Genomic DNA, 18,482 nt, shown 5'->3' on the forward strand with positions numbered 1-18,482 from the left:
TTATCGCTACCAGATCATAACCCTTAGCCCGTACACAGACCTCTAACTCTTCTTGCTTATTCCCCATGCTGCGTGCATTAGCATACAGACATTTCAGGAAACAAGCAGAGCACACTGGTGGGACTAAATCCTCCCTAGACCACCTGCCTTCGGACACTGGTTCATTCTTGTGTTTGTCCCTAACAGACCCAGTTTTCTCCCCTTCCCCCTTCACATCTAGTTTAAAGCCCTCTCAATGAGCCCTGCTAAGTCCTGCCCCAAAAGCCTCTTCCCCCTCTGGGACAGGTGCATCCCACCTGCCACCACCAGGCCAGGTGTCTCATACAGCATTCCATGATCAAAAAAACCAAAACCCTGTCTTTGGCACCAGTCTCTTAGCCACTCATTGACCTGTAAACTCTTCCTATATACCTCCCCACCCATTCTTACAGGAGGGATGGAGGCAAACACTACTTGCGCTCCAGATCCCCTAACTAGCCGTCCCAGGGCCCTGAAGTCCCTTTTCATTGTCCTTACATTTCCTGAGATAATTTCATCACTGCCAACCTGAAAAATCAGCAGTGGATAGTAATCAGAGGAACCCACAAGATTAGGGAGTTTCCTTTTAACATCTCTAATCCGAGACCCAGGGAGGCAACAGACCTCCCTGTGGGATGGGTTCGGTCGACAGATGGGGCCTTCTGTCCCCCTCAGAAGGGAGTCACCCACCACAACTACTCTCCTGTCCTTCTTGATTGAAGAAGTCTTAAGGACACGGGGTGACTGACGAGTCCTAGGTGGTTCAGTAGGTAAGTCTACCTCTGTCACTACATTATCCTGTCCCTGAACTTCCAAGGCCTCATACCTATTCTTCAAGGACAATGGGGAGGGTGGAGGGGGTTGGGAGGATTTTTTTATGCCCTTCCGAGGCCGGACCTCCTTCCATTCATTCGTAACTCTTAAGTCCTCTCTTTCTGTCTGGTGACTGGAGGGGAGGGGATCCATCGCTTCCTCAACCTCTCCCATCTGCCCCTGCCTCAGGGTGAGATTCCACCAGTCTATTTCCCTCTCACACTCTCTAATGGCTCGCAGTCTCTCCACCTCCTCTGTCAGTTTAACCACCTGCCTGAGGAGATCATCTACTTGCTCACACCGCACACATGTGGTGTCACTGGTTCCCTTTGGTACCAGTGCCAGACACAGGCATTCACTGCAGCCAGAGACCTGCACTGCTGCGTGCCTGCTTGGGAGCTCTGTCTGCGTCCCCACATTCTTTTTCACAATGGCTTTTGGCCGTGTTGTGACCATGATGTATCTATCCACTGGTGCTCCCTGTCTAGCCTCGCTCCTGCCCTCTGGAAGCTAGCTGCCGCTCTCTCCTCTCTGCTCAGCGCTGCCGCGTGCTTACTCCTGCTTACTTTGTGTGCTTGCCCTGCCCGCGCGAACTGCCTCGCAAACTGCCGCTTCACTTTCCTGTTTGCCTACTCCTGTTCGCCGCGCTCCGGGTCGTTGGCGCTCCCGGAAACCTCTTAAATACCTTCTCACCGGTGTGGGGGCCGCGCCCTTCACAGCCCCGCCTCCTGCCACGTCAGCCTTCCTCACCTCGCAGGATTCCCACTCAGACTCAGGTCTCCTCGCTCTGCCCTGGCTTCACCGTCTCTGGGAAGCCCAATTCCTTCTCAAATCCTCTTCAATTTAAAGGCACAGGTCACACCGGTACCGGTGCCGCTGCCGCTCTCTGCTCCGCGCTGCCGCGTGCTCAGAGGAGGCTGCCAAATGGCCGCTTTTTAAACCTTGCCGCCCTTCACAGCCCCGCCTCCTGCCACGTCAGCCTTCCTCACCTCGCAGGATTCCCACTCAGACTCAGGTCTCCTCGCTCTGCCCTGGCTTCACCGTCTCTGGGAAGCCCAATTCCTTCTCAATTCCTCTTCAATTTAAAGGCACAGGTCACACCGGTACCGGTGCCGCTGCCGCTCTCTGCTCCGCGCTGCCGCGTGCTTAGGCAGTGTGCATTGTGTATGCAGCTTTTGGGTTATGCTAAATAGTTCCTGTAATGTTTCCCATAATACTTTAGGTGCTTAATATGTTAAAATAGGGATGAAAGAGCTCATCTGACTCCCAAATAGGCTGCAGGTTGCATTTTACCCATACCATTCCTAATAAATATTTAGGTGAGATATTTGTTCCACCAGAGGGCACAATAGACGTGAAGCAAGATTGTAGATGCTACCAGTTATCTCCATACTGGTTGCACTACATTTGAAAACTTGTTATTTACTTGCAAGTTTTCAACTGTTGGGCCCAGCCTCACATACTCTTTATCTTAAGGAAGGAGGGGGGAACCCTCTAGTTACTGAAAACTGAGTACATACTTCTGACTATTGTTGATGTACCACATACACAGTAACATTATATACAAAGTGATATACAGTGATATACAAAGAGTCATACATCAGTCACACAGAGACTGAACTTCCGTGTGTTGCAGAGTCCTCGAGTCAAGGCAAGAGTAGACACCACCTTGTGTTTCAGCATGCTGCTAAAGTTTGTGCTTAAGGGAATTAAAAACCATCTTCTTACCTTCCACAGACATCCAGGACTGATAACGTTTTGCTGGCTTGTACAGGAGTTTTGTTGACACAACAGGTCCATCTCCAAGATGTAACTCAGCATTGATATCAATTATGAGAAAATTATGTCCACTGTCTGTCAGCCTTGGGGCATACTGTGGCACAGGTGGAACTAAGCAAGAATGCAAGTATTAAACCAGCTTTTTAATTCCCTGTATCAGAAAAACTCTGGTGCCTTCCTAGATCTACAGGAAAATGGAAAATGTTCTTCAAAACTCTTAGAAGTACAGAGAGCACTAAAGCTGACAGTTCAGGTCTTTAAAAAAATCTTGGGTTTTCTTCTGATTCTTACCATCACACTTATTTTTCCAACACGCATAACTACTATGTTGCTTGTAAAAGGTTTCTATTTGTATTCTGACTGATGGTATTTATTATTTTGCAGAGCAGAGAACAGAAAGCTCTGCCATGCCAGAGTATAAAGCTGTCCATAAGAGTACAGAGGCAAACACATTTGAAGACTCATTCTTTTACCTTTGACTGTAACTTGAAATGGTTTCTCGGCCATTCCCGCTACTGTCTGCACGCTGCAGACCCAGGTTCCTGTATCACGGGGCTGGATTCGATTAATTGTGAACATGGCTTCAGAGCGATTACTGGTAACAATTAGGGCAGGCTGAAATGGCAAAAGACACACAGCATTTAAGGATATTCTCAAGGCACTTTCTCACAGCTTAGGAACTAGTGTTTTGTGATAACAATAGAAAGGGTGCACAATGATCAATTCCATAGTTTTATATGAGCTCCATATCATGAATTGATGAGGTAGCTCAGAATATGGAAACTTCACATTATGCTTGAAATGCTTAGTGTGCACTAGCTACAGATAAAGTCAATATAAATATCAGAAATAGGAAGAAATTAATCAAGACCATACCCTTAGGACAGTTCCATCTTGCTTAAAAAGTTTAAATTCATCAGATTTAGGAAGTGGCATCCCAGTTGCTATACAAAAAGGCTTGAACTCGACGCCAGAATTGAGTTCTACAGGATCTAGTAAGTTTTCTATCTGAGGTGACAGATCTGATGAACCTACAGAAGATATGTAGTATTTTAAAGTCATCCTTCAAACAGAATTTTTAAAAGGTAGCACTGAAACAGGTTTAGGTGTACAATGAGCCTAAGCAGCATAGATGTCCACTTCTCCCCTCACTCATGTGGACACACATAATCACCAACCTTACCAAAGTCAGCAATGTTACATCAGTCTAAATACCACAGAGATAGAGCAAACCCTGTGTCCACTCTTCTTTCCTTTCCATCTCCTCCTCTCTCTTTCTCATTGACATTCTAAGCACAGACAGTCTAGCTATGACAAAATCAAGCACATTTTGTACTGAATGTACCATATCTATTTGTTCTCCATTTTGTCTGTAAGAGCAGTCAGATCACAACAGAATAGTTCATCTGAATGGATTGCAGTCTTAGTTCTCTGGTTGTTTTTTTCTCGCAAATGATCTTACTAGTTAACAGTGAATTTGGAATTTTATTTATTAAGCAGTGATGCTGAGTGCATCTTAAAAATACTGTGTGTGAGCTTTGCCTGAATCCAAAGAGGTTATGAATGAGATATGTTCAGGTTTCATACTTAACTTTCTCTCAGATGGACAGACCTTTTTTAAACTCTGGGATTGTCTTGGTGTCTCAGCCATCCATTTCAGATCATGGGGCATATTGTATAGGAGTGTATGCAGATGAATAAGAAGTAGGTAATGGTAAAGTACCATGAGTCTAACCAAAGGTTGAACATGCAGGTAGGATGTGCAGCTTCTGTCAGTAATTGATATGGAGGTCAGTGTCAAATCCTCTTGAGTAAGGTTTGCAAATCTACCTCTAATGTAAGGAAAATCAGATTAAATGGTAGCATAGCAGATTGCTAGAAGCAGCATATGGGGCAGAAGCTTGAAACCACTTCACTGAAATAAAGCTGTACAGAAGTGTCTGGGACTCTGGAATGTAACTGACAGGACAAAGATACCAGCCTGGAGTGGAAATGCTATATGAGCATGAATATCTGTTTCAGTTGCACTGGGAAAAGACATTTACTACCGTGTTACCTTGCTTTACCTTCTTTTTCACATTGCAGACCATGCCATCCAAGGGAGCAGATGCAGCCTTTAAATCTGTCACATGTCCCTCGATTGTGACAATTACATTTGAGTTTGCAATCCGACCCATAAAAACCAGGTTTGCATTCTGCAGGTTCATAAGTTTATGGTTAGTGTAAAGGAACTAGAAAATGTCTTCAATTAATTTTCAATCCTATACATCAATTCTCCAGTATGGATTAGTTTCCATGGTTGTCTTGAGTTTGAAAGTATATATATCAGCACTAGATCATCCACAGAGAATCATGAGAACAGACTAATGTCAGAAAAATACAGTAAATTAGCATCTATGCCTGCCATTTGTAGACTAGATGCCAACGGGAAGAATCTTCTGTCTCAGTTTTTCCACTTGCACTGAGTTAGTGTTCAAAAGCTTCACCGGTGATGTCACAATTGAGTAAGATGGGACATATTCATAAAGGAAGATGTGTTTTGTGTTCCAAAAAGATTAAAGTCTAATTGAAGTGAACAAGGCTGATTATGTTCAATATTGCTCAGCAGTGGCTATAGCTTTGGTGTCAAATTGCTCCGTCTGACTTGTAGAATTACAGCAATACTGTAGCTGCTGGAAGATTTTAACATCTCAGTAGAACATAATTTCCTTTTGCAGAATAATTTGAAATATTTTGGACTTCACTATGTCTGTCTGGGATCCTGAGATAGTGCTTTGAGATGAGTGAATACCATTAACCCTCTTTTATAGAATGTGAAAAATCTTGTCTTTTACTCTTTGTCAGTTTGCTTCTATATTTCCTATGTACAGGAGAATTTTCACTGTTCCTCACATTTTACTGTACCTTTGTCACATTCCAGTCCCATCCATCCTGTGGCACAAGAACAACCATAAGGATCTGGTAGACAGAACATATAGTTTCTGCAGCCATAGCTTTCTTTACAGCTCTCTTCACATGTTTTGCCAAATGTATTGGATCCACAAGCTATTGAAGAGAGAGAGGGAAAGAACAGTCTAACAGCATTAAGTACACAAAAGACCAAATTATTGTAATAATGGATCGTTAAAAACCAGAAAAGGTTAGTTAAAAAAAATCATAGTTTTTATCATTCAGGCACCAGGTATATTAATATCCATTTGCCATATTAATATCCATACTAATATTAATATGCCACAGCTGCTTTAATGTCCAAGTTCAGACATCCTTGCATGTGAGGCTCTATCAGCAAAGCACCCTTTGCTTTTGATATATGAGGACAGAGCTTCAGCAATAAGTTTTTTCACTATAAAATGGGGAAACAGTGCAAAGAAAGCAAGTATTCTTTTTAGAAACCAGTGCATACAAAACTGTCAAGCTCAAGCTTTTGCCTTTCTGGTAAGATCAGTGCCATATTAGAGGGGATCCTACATTAACTATTCCAATAGGTCAGCTGCAGTATTTGCAGCACAGGAGTACAGTCAGAATAGTAGGATATATATTTAGGACTGGACCCAGAAGTTCCTTAGAGAGGTGCTGCCTGCAGTAAGTATTCCAGAATCCAAATTAATTGTTAGAGATACAGATGTGCACAAACAGACATACACTGTTGATATGCCCCTACAGAGACAAATCCCCCTGTGAGCACATTAACAGCTTGTTCAGAAGTAGGCAGGGAATCTCTAACACCGGGCAGATTAGGTTTTTTGGAAGTGTATCCTTAAAATCTTATATTCTGTCATGTATTTAACATAAATCTGTAGCTTTGAGCATGCTGAGTTTCTAGATAATGAGAGAATGGCCCAGGTTGGAAGGGACCTCAAAAGATCATCTGCTTGATGGGAAAATAAGCCTAGATGAGATTACCCGGCACACTGCCCAAGTGCTTATTGATCAAGAAGAATGGGAAACACTCATCTCTCCTGGCAATACAATCCCTGCTAGGAGAAGAGAGGGTGAAGCTAAATCACATCTTCAAGAACAGCCTTACTTAGTCAGGCTTCATCTTACCCAACGCTGCCCAGTCTCCAGCACCAGCAGTAAATTTTGTAGCTTATAAAGACTAATACAAGGGTATTTGTTTTGATGATTCTCTCAAAAATTTGCCAATTTCTGCTACTAGGAACAAATCTATAAGCAATTGTGAAAATTATATTTGCTCACCTTTCTCACATGTTTTTCCCATGAAACCTGGAGGACAGATACATTCCCCAGTATCTTCATGACAAATGCCATTGTTCATGCAGGAAGGGCAGTGGGAACTACAGGAAGGACCCCATTTCTGAGCTTCACATCCTTTTATGTAAAAATATAATGACATATTTTTTATCTTCCTCTTCAGTAACCAATCAAGCCACAAAATTCTTTTCAGTTGAGGCATACAGTAAAAGATCCATGTGGGCCCCGAAACCCCCAGTCAACTGACCTAATGTAAGAAACCACCTTTTTAATTGTCAAAATGCCTCTATTCCTAGAGCAGAACTGCTGCAGAGTACACAGTATTACTATGTAACATCTTCCAGAAAGTAACTGGAAAAGTCTTGATTTTTGAAATTAGATAATTTTTTCCTTTAGAAGAAAAAGTTTGGAAGTTGACAAAAAGTCATATTTAAGATTTTTGTTCTTGTGGGAGGGATTCAAGACCTACAAAAGGTCCAGACATCACGTAGAGCTGGCTGTACTGGTAGTAATTCAGCAGGACCAAGTTTAGTATTGCTGGCAGCACACCAGCATTTGGCAAGTCATGCTTTTTTCTGTAACAATATTTGTCTTCAAAATTCATTAGATCAGGATATCATCAGCTGCATTTTTACTGTCTTCACAGGGTCTTTAAAAGTGGGATTAGTCAACTGTTGACATGTTTCTGGAGTAAATAGACTAAGAGCAATCAGTTTTTTCCATGCCTGTCATGATTTTCTTTCCCACTGCATAATTTAAGAAGATACGACTATCATTAACCCTGCTAGGGAGCTTGATACTGATTTTATAACAACAGAGTTTGAGGTCTGAACAAATCTACATGACTTCATCATACAAATGCAAAATTTATCACTAGGAGTTGCAAACTTCTCTTAGCTCCTTTTGAAATCATCAAGAGATGAAATGACTTGATAATTTTGAGTATTTTATTCATAAAAATGTGTCTTACATGACAGAAACTGACCTTTTTGACTTCTAATGTAAAGCTAGACCAAGAAGATAACATGCTGGAAAGTCCTGAGCTATGCTCGCTAGAACTGATAGACCTGGATTTTCAAATTTCTGCAAGCATTTAATGAATCAACAGGACACTTGGAGTTCTATCTCCTTCTTCCCTCAGAATGAAATGCTGAAAACACAGAAAAAGGCAAAAAAAAGCTTTGCTCATCAGTCTCTGTCTATAATGCTAAAGTTAATTCAAAGAAAGACAGGAAATGTCTGAGCAGTAGCATGTAATAATTCCCTCTCTTCACTGTTAGTGTGCTCCCTACCACTCTCCCAGGTTATACCCCATGAACTTTCCCAATAGGCAAGACAGCAAGACAAAAGCCTATTCTGAGGAAGGAGACAGCATCTATGGACAAGTCTTCTGCTGTGCAGCTTGGCACTAAAGTTGAAAACAAATCTTGGTCCATTTTATTTAGAAAGGTGGCACTATTTTCAAAATCCAGATTTGGGGCATTATGTTGATTCATTTTCAACTACTGGAAATAACCTGTGGATGTTAGCATGTAAAATACATTTTGCCATCAGAAAAATTTTCTCCATTCTATAACATATTTGAACACCTATTTAATTTTACATATTGGATTTATATTTCTATCCAAGTTAATAGAACATAACTTTCTTTTTATCTGATGAAAATGGACGTATCAGCATGAGCTACAAGACATGTAGAACACTTAATAGAAAATATCTACCTGCATTGTAAACACAAAGAGATGAACTTCAGGAGTTAACTAAGTTAGGGGGTAGTTTGTAAATTCACAATAATGTATGCTAAAGATGAGAAATATTAGGATGAATAGTATTTGGGTATAGCCCACTATAGAAAAAAACTAACATTTGAAAAATCCTGTTTTGTGCTCAGACCCACATCTCATCGAAGACCCAATGCCACTTTTTTTCATTGATGCTTACTTGGTGTTTGAAAAGCTGCTGTACTGAGGAAACAGCAAGCTGTCCTGGCAATAGCTAAGATGAATTGAACATAAATCATTTTCTCTCTTGGCTGCTTAAATCAAGATCAGCTTGTAAGCAAAGACTCTTGGGAAAATAATTTTTTCTCATATAATCTAATAGCAAGAAAATTGGCAATCTTATACCAAAAAAGATTTTAGTCCCTATTTGGGCACAGTATGTTCCACTTCATATGCATGACAACTTAAACAATTACTCATCAGCACACATTAATGGAACTTACGTCTTACAATCAGCCTTGTGTAAGCAGAAGTAAAGAGGTTTCCTCCTATGTATCTCGCAGAGTAAACTCCTGCATCCTGTGGTTGAACTTGAGCATAGGAGACTTCCAGCTCCCCTGGCACTTCATGCCTGGGTACAGAGTGGATGAAGGAACCTGGGGGAGGAGAACAGGGACAACACAGACAAGCCATTTGCCCTCCACAGACAGAAGTGTTTGCATTTGTTGCTGAGGGAGGACAGATGGAATGAGCTAAGCATCAGAATCTATTTATTATTTATCAGTCTGCTGACAGCTCTTTATGCTAGTTTTTGATAATTGGAGGAGAGTTGCAAGTAAAAGGGAAGGTAGACCTCGAAGGACACTTACTAGATAAATGGGATAAACAACTTTATGTTCAGCGTTGCTTTACAGGAATGTTGCAAAAAATCTAGAATTTGAAAGTGCTCATTTTGTTTATTGGCCTTGCCATAAGTGAGGGCTGACTATCTGCAAGAAGTCTTAGTGTGTCTGGAAGGGGCAAAATAGCAAGTGCCAGCCAGGTCCTACTTAAATTAATCTGAGTAGCACAAAGATTTACTTAGCAGAGCAAAGCAGTAAGAACACAGCAGAGCTTTATCTTTTCTTCCCATCTTAACATGTTTCTATTTTTTTTTACCAAGGAAACTTATCTATGTTATTCTAGGTTTGCTGTAGGTGGTCATACATGCTTACTAAGTAAGGCAATAGCTTTTGGTCTTCTCCCATCCCTCTTGATCATCAGGTAATTACATTTGAACACTGGCTGCTGTCAAGGGGAAGCTGCATCAAGGGCTTAAGGACTCCTTGGAGTCTTTCTGTGGCAGTGAGCAAGGCTGAAGCAGACAGCTAATGCCAGGTTACATACATGCACAAACATACATGCACCTAATCATACACACTGTACTGACAAAACCAGCCACCAGCAGACCCACACAACAGTACTGTCCCTTTACAAGTAATGCATGTGCAGATGGGACCCACATACACATGAACAATTGAGACAGCCCAAAACAGTTATCACTTGCCAGCTAGGCAAGTCCTACTAAGAGATCTCATACACTCACACACACAAAAATGAGACTTAGCTGGCCTGGACCTCTCATAGTTGGCTGTCAGACCTCTTATCCTACTTAACCTGGCTTAAAATTTGCTCGTGTCACATGTGCACACTCACACCCTTGCCCATGCAAATGATCCCTGCTGTAACAGGCCTTAGACACTTTATCTTCCTGCTTCTGGCCCCAGGCATACAAGCCCCTTTGACCCCTGCCACAGCTTACCAGTTACTATGAGTCAAACCTTTTGAGCTTTTTAGTCTGGCCTGAAGGTCACTATAGATTATACATCTGCATACCAGCTACAGAGCAGTTTTATGTTTACGAATAATTTAGAATACAGTTTAATAAGATCACACCAACTACTGCAGAGCTTGGCCAGCCCCGTGGCACCTTTTACCTTTCCCCCACACCATTTTCTCATGCTTGTTCCATTCCTGTTAACTCCGTGCCCTGTTTCTCCTATTTGGCTCTTTCTATAAATATTCCATTATTTCACACATGTTCAAAGTTCCCCTCAATTTCGTCATAATAAGTTTGCTCTTTTTCCCTGAGATCCACAGTATTCCATCACTCTGGTTCGTCTGGTTTAAGCTGCACAGATCTTTGTATTTTTCTCTCAGGGGTTCTCAGAAGCTCGGAAGCTCTGTTCTTTGATGTGTTCTCTGTCATCTGCTACTCCTTATGACTTATGCAGCTTTACATTTATCACTTCTCATGTTTCTTTTCTTAGTCTTTTATCCTGGATGTCTGTTAACCAGACAATACTTCCACATATCACATGCTCTTACCTTCTACGTCCCCTTGTAACTACACTGGTAAAGAAACAACTCTCTTACTTTGCTGAAATAATTCAGAAGTTAAACAGCATCAGGCAGGACCTTTACTGTTTGTGATCATACATATTATCATACTATCAATTTCAGGCATCCTAGAAATGTAAAACTTTGCTCAGGAAGACAAGCAAAACAGCAAAAAGATGCTGGATCAGTTTAGTCCATGATAACATGTAAGAGTTCATAAAAAAACAGCAACAAACAAAAAGAGCAAAGAATAAAAGGGATTAGTTTTGAAACTGGGGGTGGGTGTTCTATTTTTTTTCTTTTTTTCATTTTTTTTTCTTTTTTTTTTTTTTCTTTTTTTTTTTCTTTTTTTTTTTCTTTTTTTTTTCCCAAATATTTAGAGTTACAAGGTGCAAAACAAATTTGCAGCAAAGTATTAAGATAGCCTCATGCTCACTGTTAGTAAGGCTTTTGTGGCTTGTTTTCCAAGATGGCACAAGTTACATCAATGTTTTAAAGGAATCCTGTTTAGCAGAACAGTTTCATTCCGAAGACAGCCTTTATGAGGGTCTGCAAGGGGAAACTGGTACTTTTAAATGACTGCAACAGTTAAATACAAAAGGACAAGTATTTTCTCTTCTGCCAGCTGCTGTAGCAGGAATACTCAGGGATGCTATTGCAGCTGCAGTGTAAGGTAGAGAATGTGACCCGCTGTCCAGATGCATGGTTAAATTGAGGCTTCCTGCCAAATTTCAGGTGGAATCCCAGCTAAAGCAGCACCATGATGTAAGAACTCCTGCTTTAACATACCAACTGTTTTTTATATAACAAAACGCTGACAGCAAAACAGCACCTCTCACTGACCTGAGAGGTATAAACAGAGGATTTGGCACTCTGGTGTAGGAGAAAAAGATCAGGTCATTATACTGGATATGCAAAATAGTTCCTTTGGAGAACACTATATGCCTGAGGAATTTCTGCTCCAGTTGCACAGCCTGGGTTTCATGAGAAATTCCTTTAGAACAGCTAGGTGGCACTTGGCTAAGACAATGATAGCAGGAAAAGATGAAAGGTTAATTACCATTCTTGTAGATCACTGCATCTTCCTCTTTTGCTGCCATTCGGATGAATGAAATATTCACATGCTCTCCTTTATTTGCTGTAACAGTTAATGCCACTGGGTGGAATGAGGCTGAAAACAGAACAGAGCAGAAGCAGGCAATGAAGAGCAACAGTTTTTATCTTTATCTGGTCTCTGAGACAAAGGTTGAGAATAGACCCTGTCTCGAATTCTGACACTTAAATTTCTTCAGAGCACGCACTGACACCTCCAGCAACCTCAACTCCATGTTTTCACAAAAATAGAGGATTCCCCTATACCCTGGAAGAACAGAGTGCCTCTAAACTTCATCTTCCCTACTACCTGGGGCATGAAGTTTAAAAAAAAAATTGATTTTGGCTGAGTAACTGGAAACCCTTACTAGGAGCTCCATCTGGCTCTAAAACACTTTCCCAAGTTTCTTTATCCCTTGAGACATTTTAAAAACAGACTTGATAAAGTACTGGAAAATGTATTGTAGGGAACAACATCTGTCATTGCCAGACAAATACCCTGAGTGACTCAGTTATTTTCTGTTTAAACTCTGTGATGCACAACACTCAACACAGTTCATGAGACCTCAATCTGGGGAGTTCTGGTAAGGTAAGGTAGGGTATTTCTTTGCTCATATTGGTTCACTATGCTCTTTTAAAATACTGAGAGTGCTGGCTTGCGCTCAGAATGAAAGAAAAAAATATTCACAGTCAGTGATACTTTTACCAAAATATTCCCATCTGAAAATGCAGCTTAATTAAAATAAAAAATCTGTATGAGGAACTGCCATGACTGGTGGTATTTTTTCAGTTTTTTCAGTTTAGAAATTGAAATTAATTCTTTTGCTTATAGCATTTATATTTATAAAATAAATTATTGGTCTTGATATAAGAAGGAAAAGAAAGTAGTAGAGAGAGATATTTTTAAAGATTTTTTTTTCTTTCCTTATCATTTCTAGTGGATAAAAAGATCAGAGGATAAATAGGGAAGTGATAGAAAAACCACAAGAAATAGTACTTTTTTTTGCAGCAGTGAAAAAATAATTTTAATTGCAGTACTGCTTTGAAGAAACTTAAAAGTTAACAATGCTTCCTTTCATTTAGTTTAAAATACCAAGAGAAAGCCGTGAGACTTTCAGAGGGGAAATTCAGGGTTTCTGACCATTTTTAGTTCTGAGGTTTTTATGCCATAGTGTCGTTGATATGCTGTCTGTCAAAAATATTACAGAAACTCCCCTAAAATTGAGCAAAGTTAACTTCCAAGCTATTCAACACTTTTCAGATTGGAAATAAGACAACTCTTGAAAACTCACAGTTCCTTGCAGAATAGATTTTCCAGCCTTTGTGGAGTTCTTGTGTTTAAGCTCTGAGCCTCTGCTACATGTTCTCATCCCTTGCAAGTGCTATCAGTTGATTTCAGCAGGACATTTCCTGCATAATACTAAGAAAATGCATGAGAATCTTTTTTGCCATGTTACCTAGGTACTGGTATCTGAACTTTCATCTTACAAGACTAGAAAACTCCAATACAGAATACTGAAAAGAGATCTTATTAGAAACAGGCAAGAAAATCTGAAAACAGACTTACTGTCATCTCTGGAGTTGGAGGCTATTTATGAATAACAAACACACAGTGAAAATCATCTATTTAGGAAACAAAAATTCAACAGATTTCACAAAAATTAATTGTTCATTTCAAATGATCCTAAGTGCTGTAGTTGCAGTTTCTTTTGGACCAAATTTAGTGAGGCGTTGCTAATTGTTGTAACAAGATTTAAACTTTTGTATTCCCTTTTTCTGTTCTGTGCATGATGTTCAGCTTAACCACAAGACTATTTCTGCAGAGTGTTGTTGCAATAGAAAGGAACCCACACTCCCTGGAGGACTCAGTTCCAGTGCATTTTTAGATTGTGACTTGTATTTTATGATTTCACATCTTGAGTGTGCCAATACCTTATAGAGACATAATTAACTGAGTTGCAGGGCAAATGCCACAATGCTCTGTTGCCAGCATTCCCATACTTGTCCCTTTGTCTGCTCTGGAGAGTTTCTGTGGGTGAAAGTCAACCACATGTGTGAAAACAGACATTTATTGTGTAGAGAAATTGCATAAATTAGATGCAGAACAGGGTATATAGTGCTTCATTATAGATATGTGTGCTTTATACAGCATAAGCATTACTCCTCGTATGTAAATAAAGAATAATTTGTTCCCTCTCGTTGTATGTATGGATATTACATGTGTAAACATAATACTACATTAGAATGGACTCAATGCTTTCAGAATGTCCCATGCACAGAGTAGAACAGGAAGATGAACCTGTTATCTTTCCATATTAAAAAGCAAAAAATCTTCACTATATCTGTCTGATAATAAGCATGTAATAAGACAAATCACAGTTCCCACTGAAGTCAGTGGGATGACTCAAATGCTTAATGCTTAGTGAGTGCTTCAGCAGCTTTTTTCCTTGAGGCTGTAAAGCAGTGGATAGGTTTTCGGCAGTGCTTCTCCTTCCTGTGCCTTTTGTGTTCTCAGTGGAAAATGGCACATTTCAACTCTTGCTCAGCTTCTGGTGTTGAAAAACACTCTGCCTTTAAAAATTATTCAGACAGCAAAGGGGAAAAGGCCTGTTTTCCAGCTACAGATGTTTTGCCAAACCTCACAGTCCTTCACTGACCTCTTCTTCCTCTTTCTGTGCACTTTAATAGCTTTGAGAATTTCTGTCATGCCTCTTTCTCACCCATCTAGCCTAATTACATTATACAAATTCACCAATGTGTTGCTAGCTGGTTTCTTCAGTGAAAGGTTTTGCAGAGAAAATCTGAGAAATTGACTAAAACCTACTCTGTGTGTGTATGTTGTGCTGCTTGTGGTTAGAACAACTTCTGTTACACAGTAATCCCTCAAAGTTTGATTGCTTGAATTCTCAGCTCCTAGATCCATAGTTTTAGTGCAAAAAACTGATTGATTCAGTAGATACTCTTTCACCCATGAAGGCTATTCTACAGTACAGCCAGAGATATGCTCAGCTCACTGGCATTCTGTCACAGTCAAAGTCATACTGATTTTCCATGGTCTTGTCTCTTCTTCTTCCTCAATGCAGCCTCCTTTGAAACAATGGATTTTTCAGCCTGCACCTGCAAAGCTTTATTGGTGACCACTTCAACACTTCCAAGACCACATCTGGTCAGAGAAAACATAGATGAAAGAAAAATGCACCTGTCTCTGTCTCACCCACCTTGCTTTCTAAAAAGAAATAAACAGAATCACAGAATCATCTGGGTTGGAAAGGACCTCTGAGATCATCAAGTCCAACCCTTGATCCACTGCCACTGTGGTTCCCAGACCATGGCACTGAGTGCCACATCAGTCTCTTCTTAAAAACATCCAGGGACAGAGAATCCACTACCTCTCTGAGGAGCCCATTCCAATGCCTGATCACCCTCTCTGTAAAGAATTTCTTCCTAATATCCAACCTAAACCTCCCCTGACAGAGCTTAAGTCCATGCCCTCTTGTCTTCCTGGTAGCTCCTTGGGAGAAGAGCCTGACCCCCCCCCCCGGCTCCAGCCTCCTTTCAGGGAGTTGTAGAGAGTGATGAGGTCTCCCCTGAGCCTCCTCTTCTCCAGACTGAACACCCCCAGCTCCCTCAGCCCTTCCTCACAGGACTTGTGCTGGATCCCTTCACAGCCTCCTTGCTCTTCTCTGGACCTGCTCCAGCACCTCAATCTCCTTCCTGAGCTGAGGGGCCCAGAACTGGACACAAGACTCAAGCTGTGGCCTCAGGGCTGAGTACAGGGGCAGAATCCCTTCACTGGGCCTGCTGGCCACACTATTCCTGATCCAGGCCAGGATGCCATTGGCCTTCTTGGCCACCTGGGCACTGCTGGCTCATGTTCAGCTTAGACACTATATGTAGCTGTGAGTGAATAACCTCCTTTTCTAAATTTGCTATATAATTTCAGGAGATGGCAACAATAACAATTGCTATTATTTAAGTTTTATAAAGAAAGCTACAAAGCATCTCCTCACAGATGAACTAGCATGGCAGAAAACATTAGCTATATTGTGAAATCTACTAATCAGCTGAAGTTTTGAAAGCTTGATTTGCTGCAGAACATTAGCCAAGATTTCTAACACTTTTCAGCAATTTATTGTGATCTCTGCTTTGAAACTTGTCCCAGCAGCTTAATGAAATCCAAAGACAAGCAAAATTTTGCCCAGAAAAAAAAATGTTAATTTAAATGGCTAGAGTACTGGACCTTGGAAATCTCACTGTGTCCCTGACATATTTTCAGGTTCTTAGGCTTAAGTCCAAATCTAAGTCTATAATGAAAAACAGCCTTCTTAATTTCTGGGAAATATCTCAGGAGTGTCTTTCCAGTGTTAAGATGGGTTAGTTTTTTCATGCTGACAGATTGTTCAGATACACTGCTCATGATCTGTAGTCCTACTGATCCTTAGGCAAGGTGTTTATTTTCCTAGGATCAGGCTGCCCATTAGCTATCTTTAGCTATCTACATCTCAGACCTGTCAAGACTTTGAAATGAAAGAATGTTTACAAGTCAAAGGTCTGGGATAATCTATGGAAAATCCATAGCAGGAGTTTACTGTATATGAAGTTTCATGGAATCAGCAAGGCCAGTACTCACTTGCCACCTGCCACTTGCCACTCACTGCCACTTGTGTTCCTGGGAGTAGTCAGGAGCAGGCGGAATACCTACAGATGTCTGACTAACTTCCACAAGGAAATGACTAGCAGATAGTATCAACCAGTTGTCTCTGCACTCTAGAAAAAAACCTCACTGTCTTGAGCCGAGTCTATTTTTGTTGACTCCAGACTGCCTTGCCTGGTCCATAACCAGGATTGTGCCCATTTTTGTCAGCACTGCAAGCAGGGACATGCAAAATTCAGGTCTGGCCACCATACAGTACCTCCCAGAGGCATCTTCATAGTGTGTATCCTTGTCACCTCATCCTTGAGCTTCCCTTCACAGTAATAAGCTCCAATTGTTTCACTGGCCTGTTCCCTCTTCCACACCACTGTTTTGGCTGCTGCTCTCTTTAAATCTTCATTGACTTCCAGTGGCTCCCTGTGCTGGTTTGTCACATCCTCCTGGTCTCGATCTATTGTGATAGACTCACGGGAACGCCATTTGGAAGTGATACAGATAAGTGATGTCTCAGAGTTGCCCACCAGAGGGAATGAATTGATCAGGATAAGGTCCAGTGCTGCTTCCACTTTACCTATGGAAAAAAAGCATCAAGTGAAAAAAGCTGACTGCATAGTCTGATTATGTGACCACTGCAATCACCAGACAAGCTGTTTGACACAGTGCTCAGGTTTTCTCTGGCTGGTGCCTTGTACAGCTTTTGTGCAAAATAAGAAGACAGTATATTAACTATTCTGCTACACTGATTTTAGGATTTACTTTGAATGCCACAAACATATGGAGCCTGGTCTCCTCAGAAGAGGAAATAACCCTTACAACTTGTGTAAGTTCTTTTAGGAGCTGTTTCAGGAGCCCAAGGAAATCCATGGACTGCAGAAGCAGATGGATCCTTGGATAGCTAGACACGTGCATAAATGTCATGTGTATAGTGTTTAGCTGGTAACTGAGTTAGAAAATCATAAGGTTGTCAATTTAATAGATTTTCTTTTGTGTCCTTTAATATGCTTGAATTGATGTGAAGCAGATATATCTTTCAGTTATAGGATGTGGTAGTACTTTAAACAGAGAATTTTTTTCAGCTGCTTTATTATTTTGGATTAATGATTTCAGAGTCATTCACATGTTACCATTCAAAGCCTTAAGAGACAGTGAGAAGAACCACTGCACAAAGAAACTTCGACAAAAAAGAAGAGTGAGCTGGCAGGCCTTGTAAAGCTGTTTTTTTATGAGGTTCAGTTTAAATCAATCGAACTGGCTCTTTCTGATAAATAGAACTGCCAGAAAGAGATGGAAGTTCTTTGAAAATGGTAGATACAAGCTCAATTAAAGCAGTCTCTGGTGGAGTGCTACAGATTCAGCTGTTCAAATGTGCATAGCAGGAGGGAAATACAGTTCTCCTATAATCAACAATTTGCAAATAATAGATGTTTCCCTTTGCTTTTGAAATTCAGGGTAAGGAGAAGGGAAATGGTAACTTTTTTCCATCTGAAACAGGAAGAATAATTGATTTATTTTATTCATCACATCTATTTTTCAGCTCTGGATAGAAGTATGTTTTGCATTTACTCTGAGAGGCATAATATTTAGTACCACTCAGCTTCCAAATGTTTCTCTGATTGGAAGGAAGGGGTATAGTCTTAGATAAGGGAGGTCAAAGGGTCTTAGTGTTGACTGCAGTCTTTGCGTGCGTCTCTGCAGCACTGGGGCCAAGGGAAGAGGTCCTCCTCTGCTCTCAGTGCCAGCAACCACTCTGGGGACTGAAGTATCTTGACAGCATGCTGACACTCACCACACCCAGCCAGTTTGCCACAGTC

The 18,482-nt window shown here is 40.9% G+C and overlaps 1 protein-coding gene across 1 annotated transcript in view; it reads right to left on the minus strand.

Annotated features, from left to right (window-relative positions):
- TEK (TEK receptor tyrosine kinase) overlaps positions 1 to 18,482 on the minus strand; it is a 42,830-nt gene that overhangs the window by 13,318 nt on the left and 11,030 nt on the right. The window contains exons 2-10 of the mRNA XM_008495859.2: positions 16,931 to 17,242; positions 11,986 to 12,096; positions 9,050 to 9,202; positions 6,811 to 6,942; positions 5,515 to 5,655; positions 4,677 to 4,805; positions 3,487 to 3,641; positions 3,084 to 3,225; positions 2,560 to 2,721 (exon numbers count right to left, since the gene is read on the minus strand). Coding sequence (XP_008494081.1) covers positions 2,560 to 2,721; positions 3,084 to 3,225; positions 3,487 to 3,641; positions 4,677 to 4,805; positions 5,515 to 5,655; positions 6,811 to 6,942; positions 9,050 to 9,202; positions 11,986 to 12,096; positions 16,931 to 17,242 — 1,437 coding nt within the window. The remainder of the gene's footprint in view (positions 1 to 2,559; positions 2,722 to 3,083; positions 3,226 to 3,486; positions 3,642 to 4,676; positions 4,806 to 5,514; positions 5,656 to 6,810; positions 6,943 to 9,049; positions 9,203 to 11,985; positions 12,097 to 16,930; positions 17,243 to 18,482) is intronic.

This window comes from Calypte anna, chromosome Z, assembly GCF_003957555.1.
Source record: "Calypte anna isolate BGI_N300 chromosome Z, bCalAnn1_v1.p, whole genome shotgun sequence".
NCBI classification, from domain to species: Eukaryota; Metazoa; Chordata; class Aves; order Apodiformes; family Trochilidae; genus Calypte; species Calypte anna.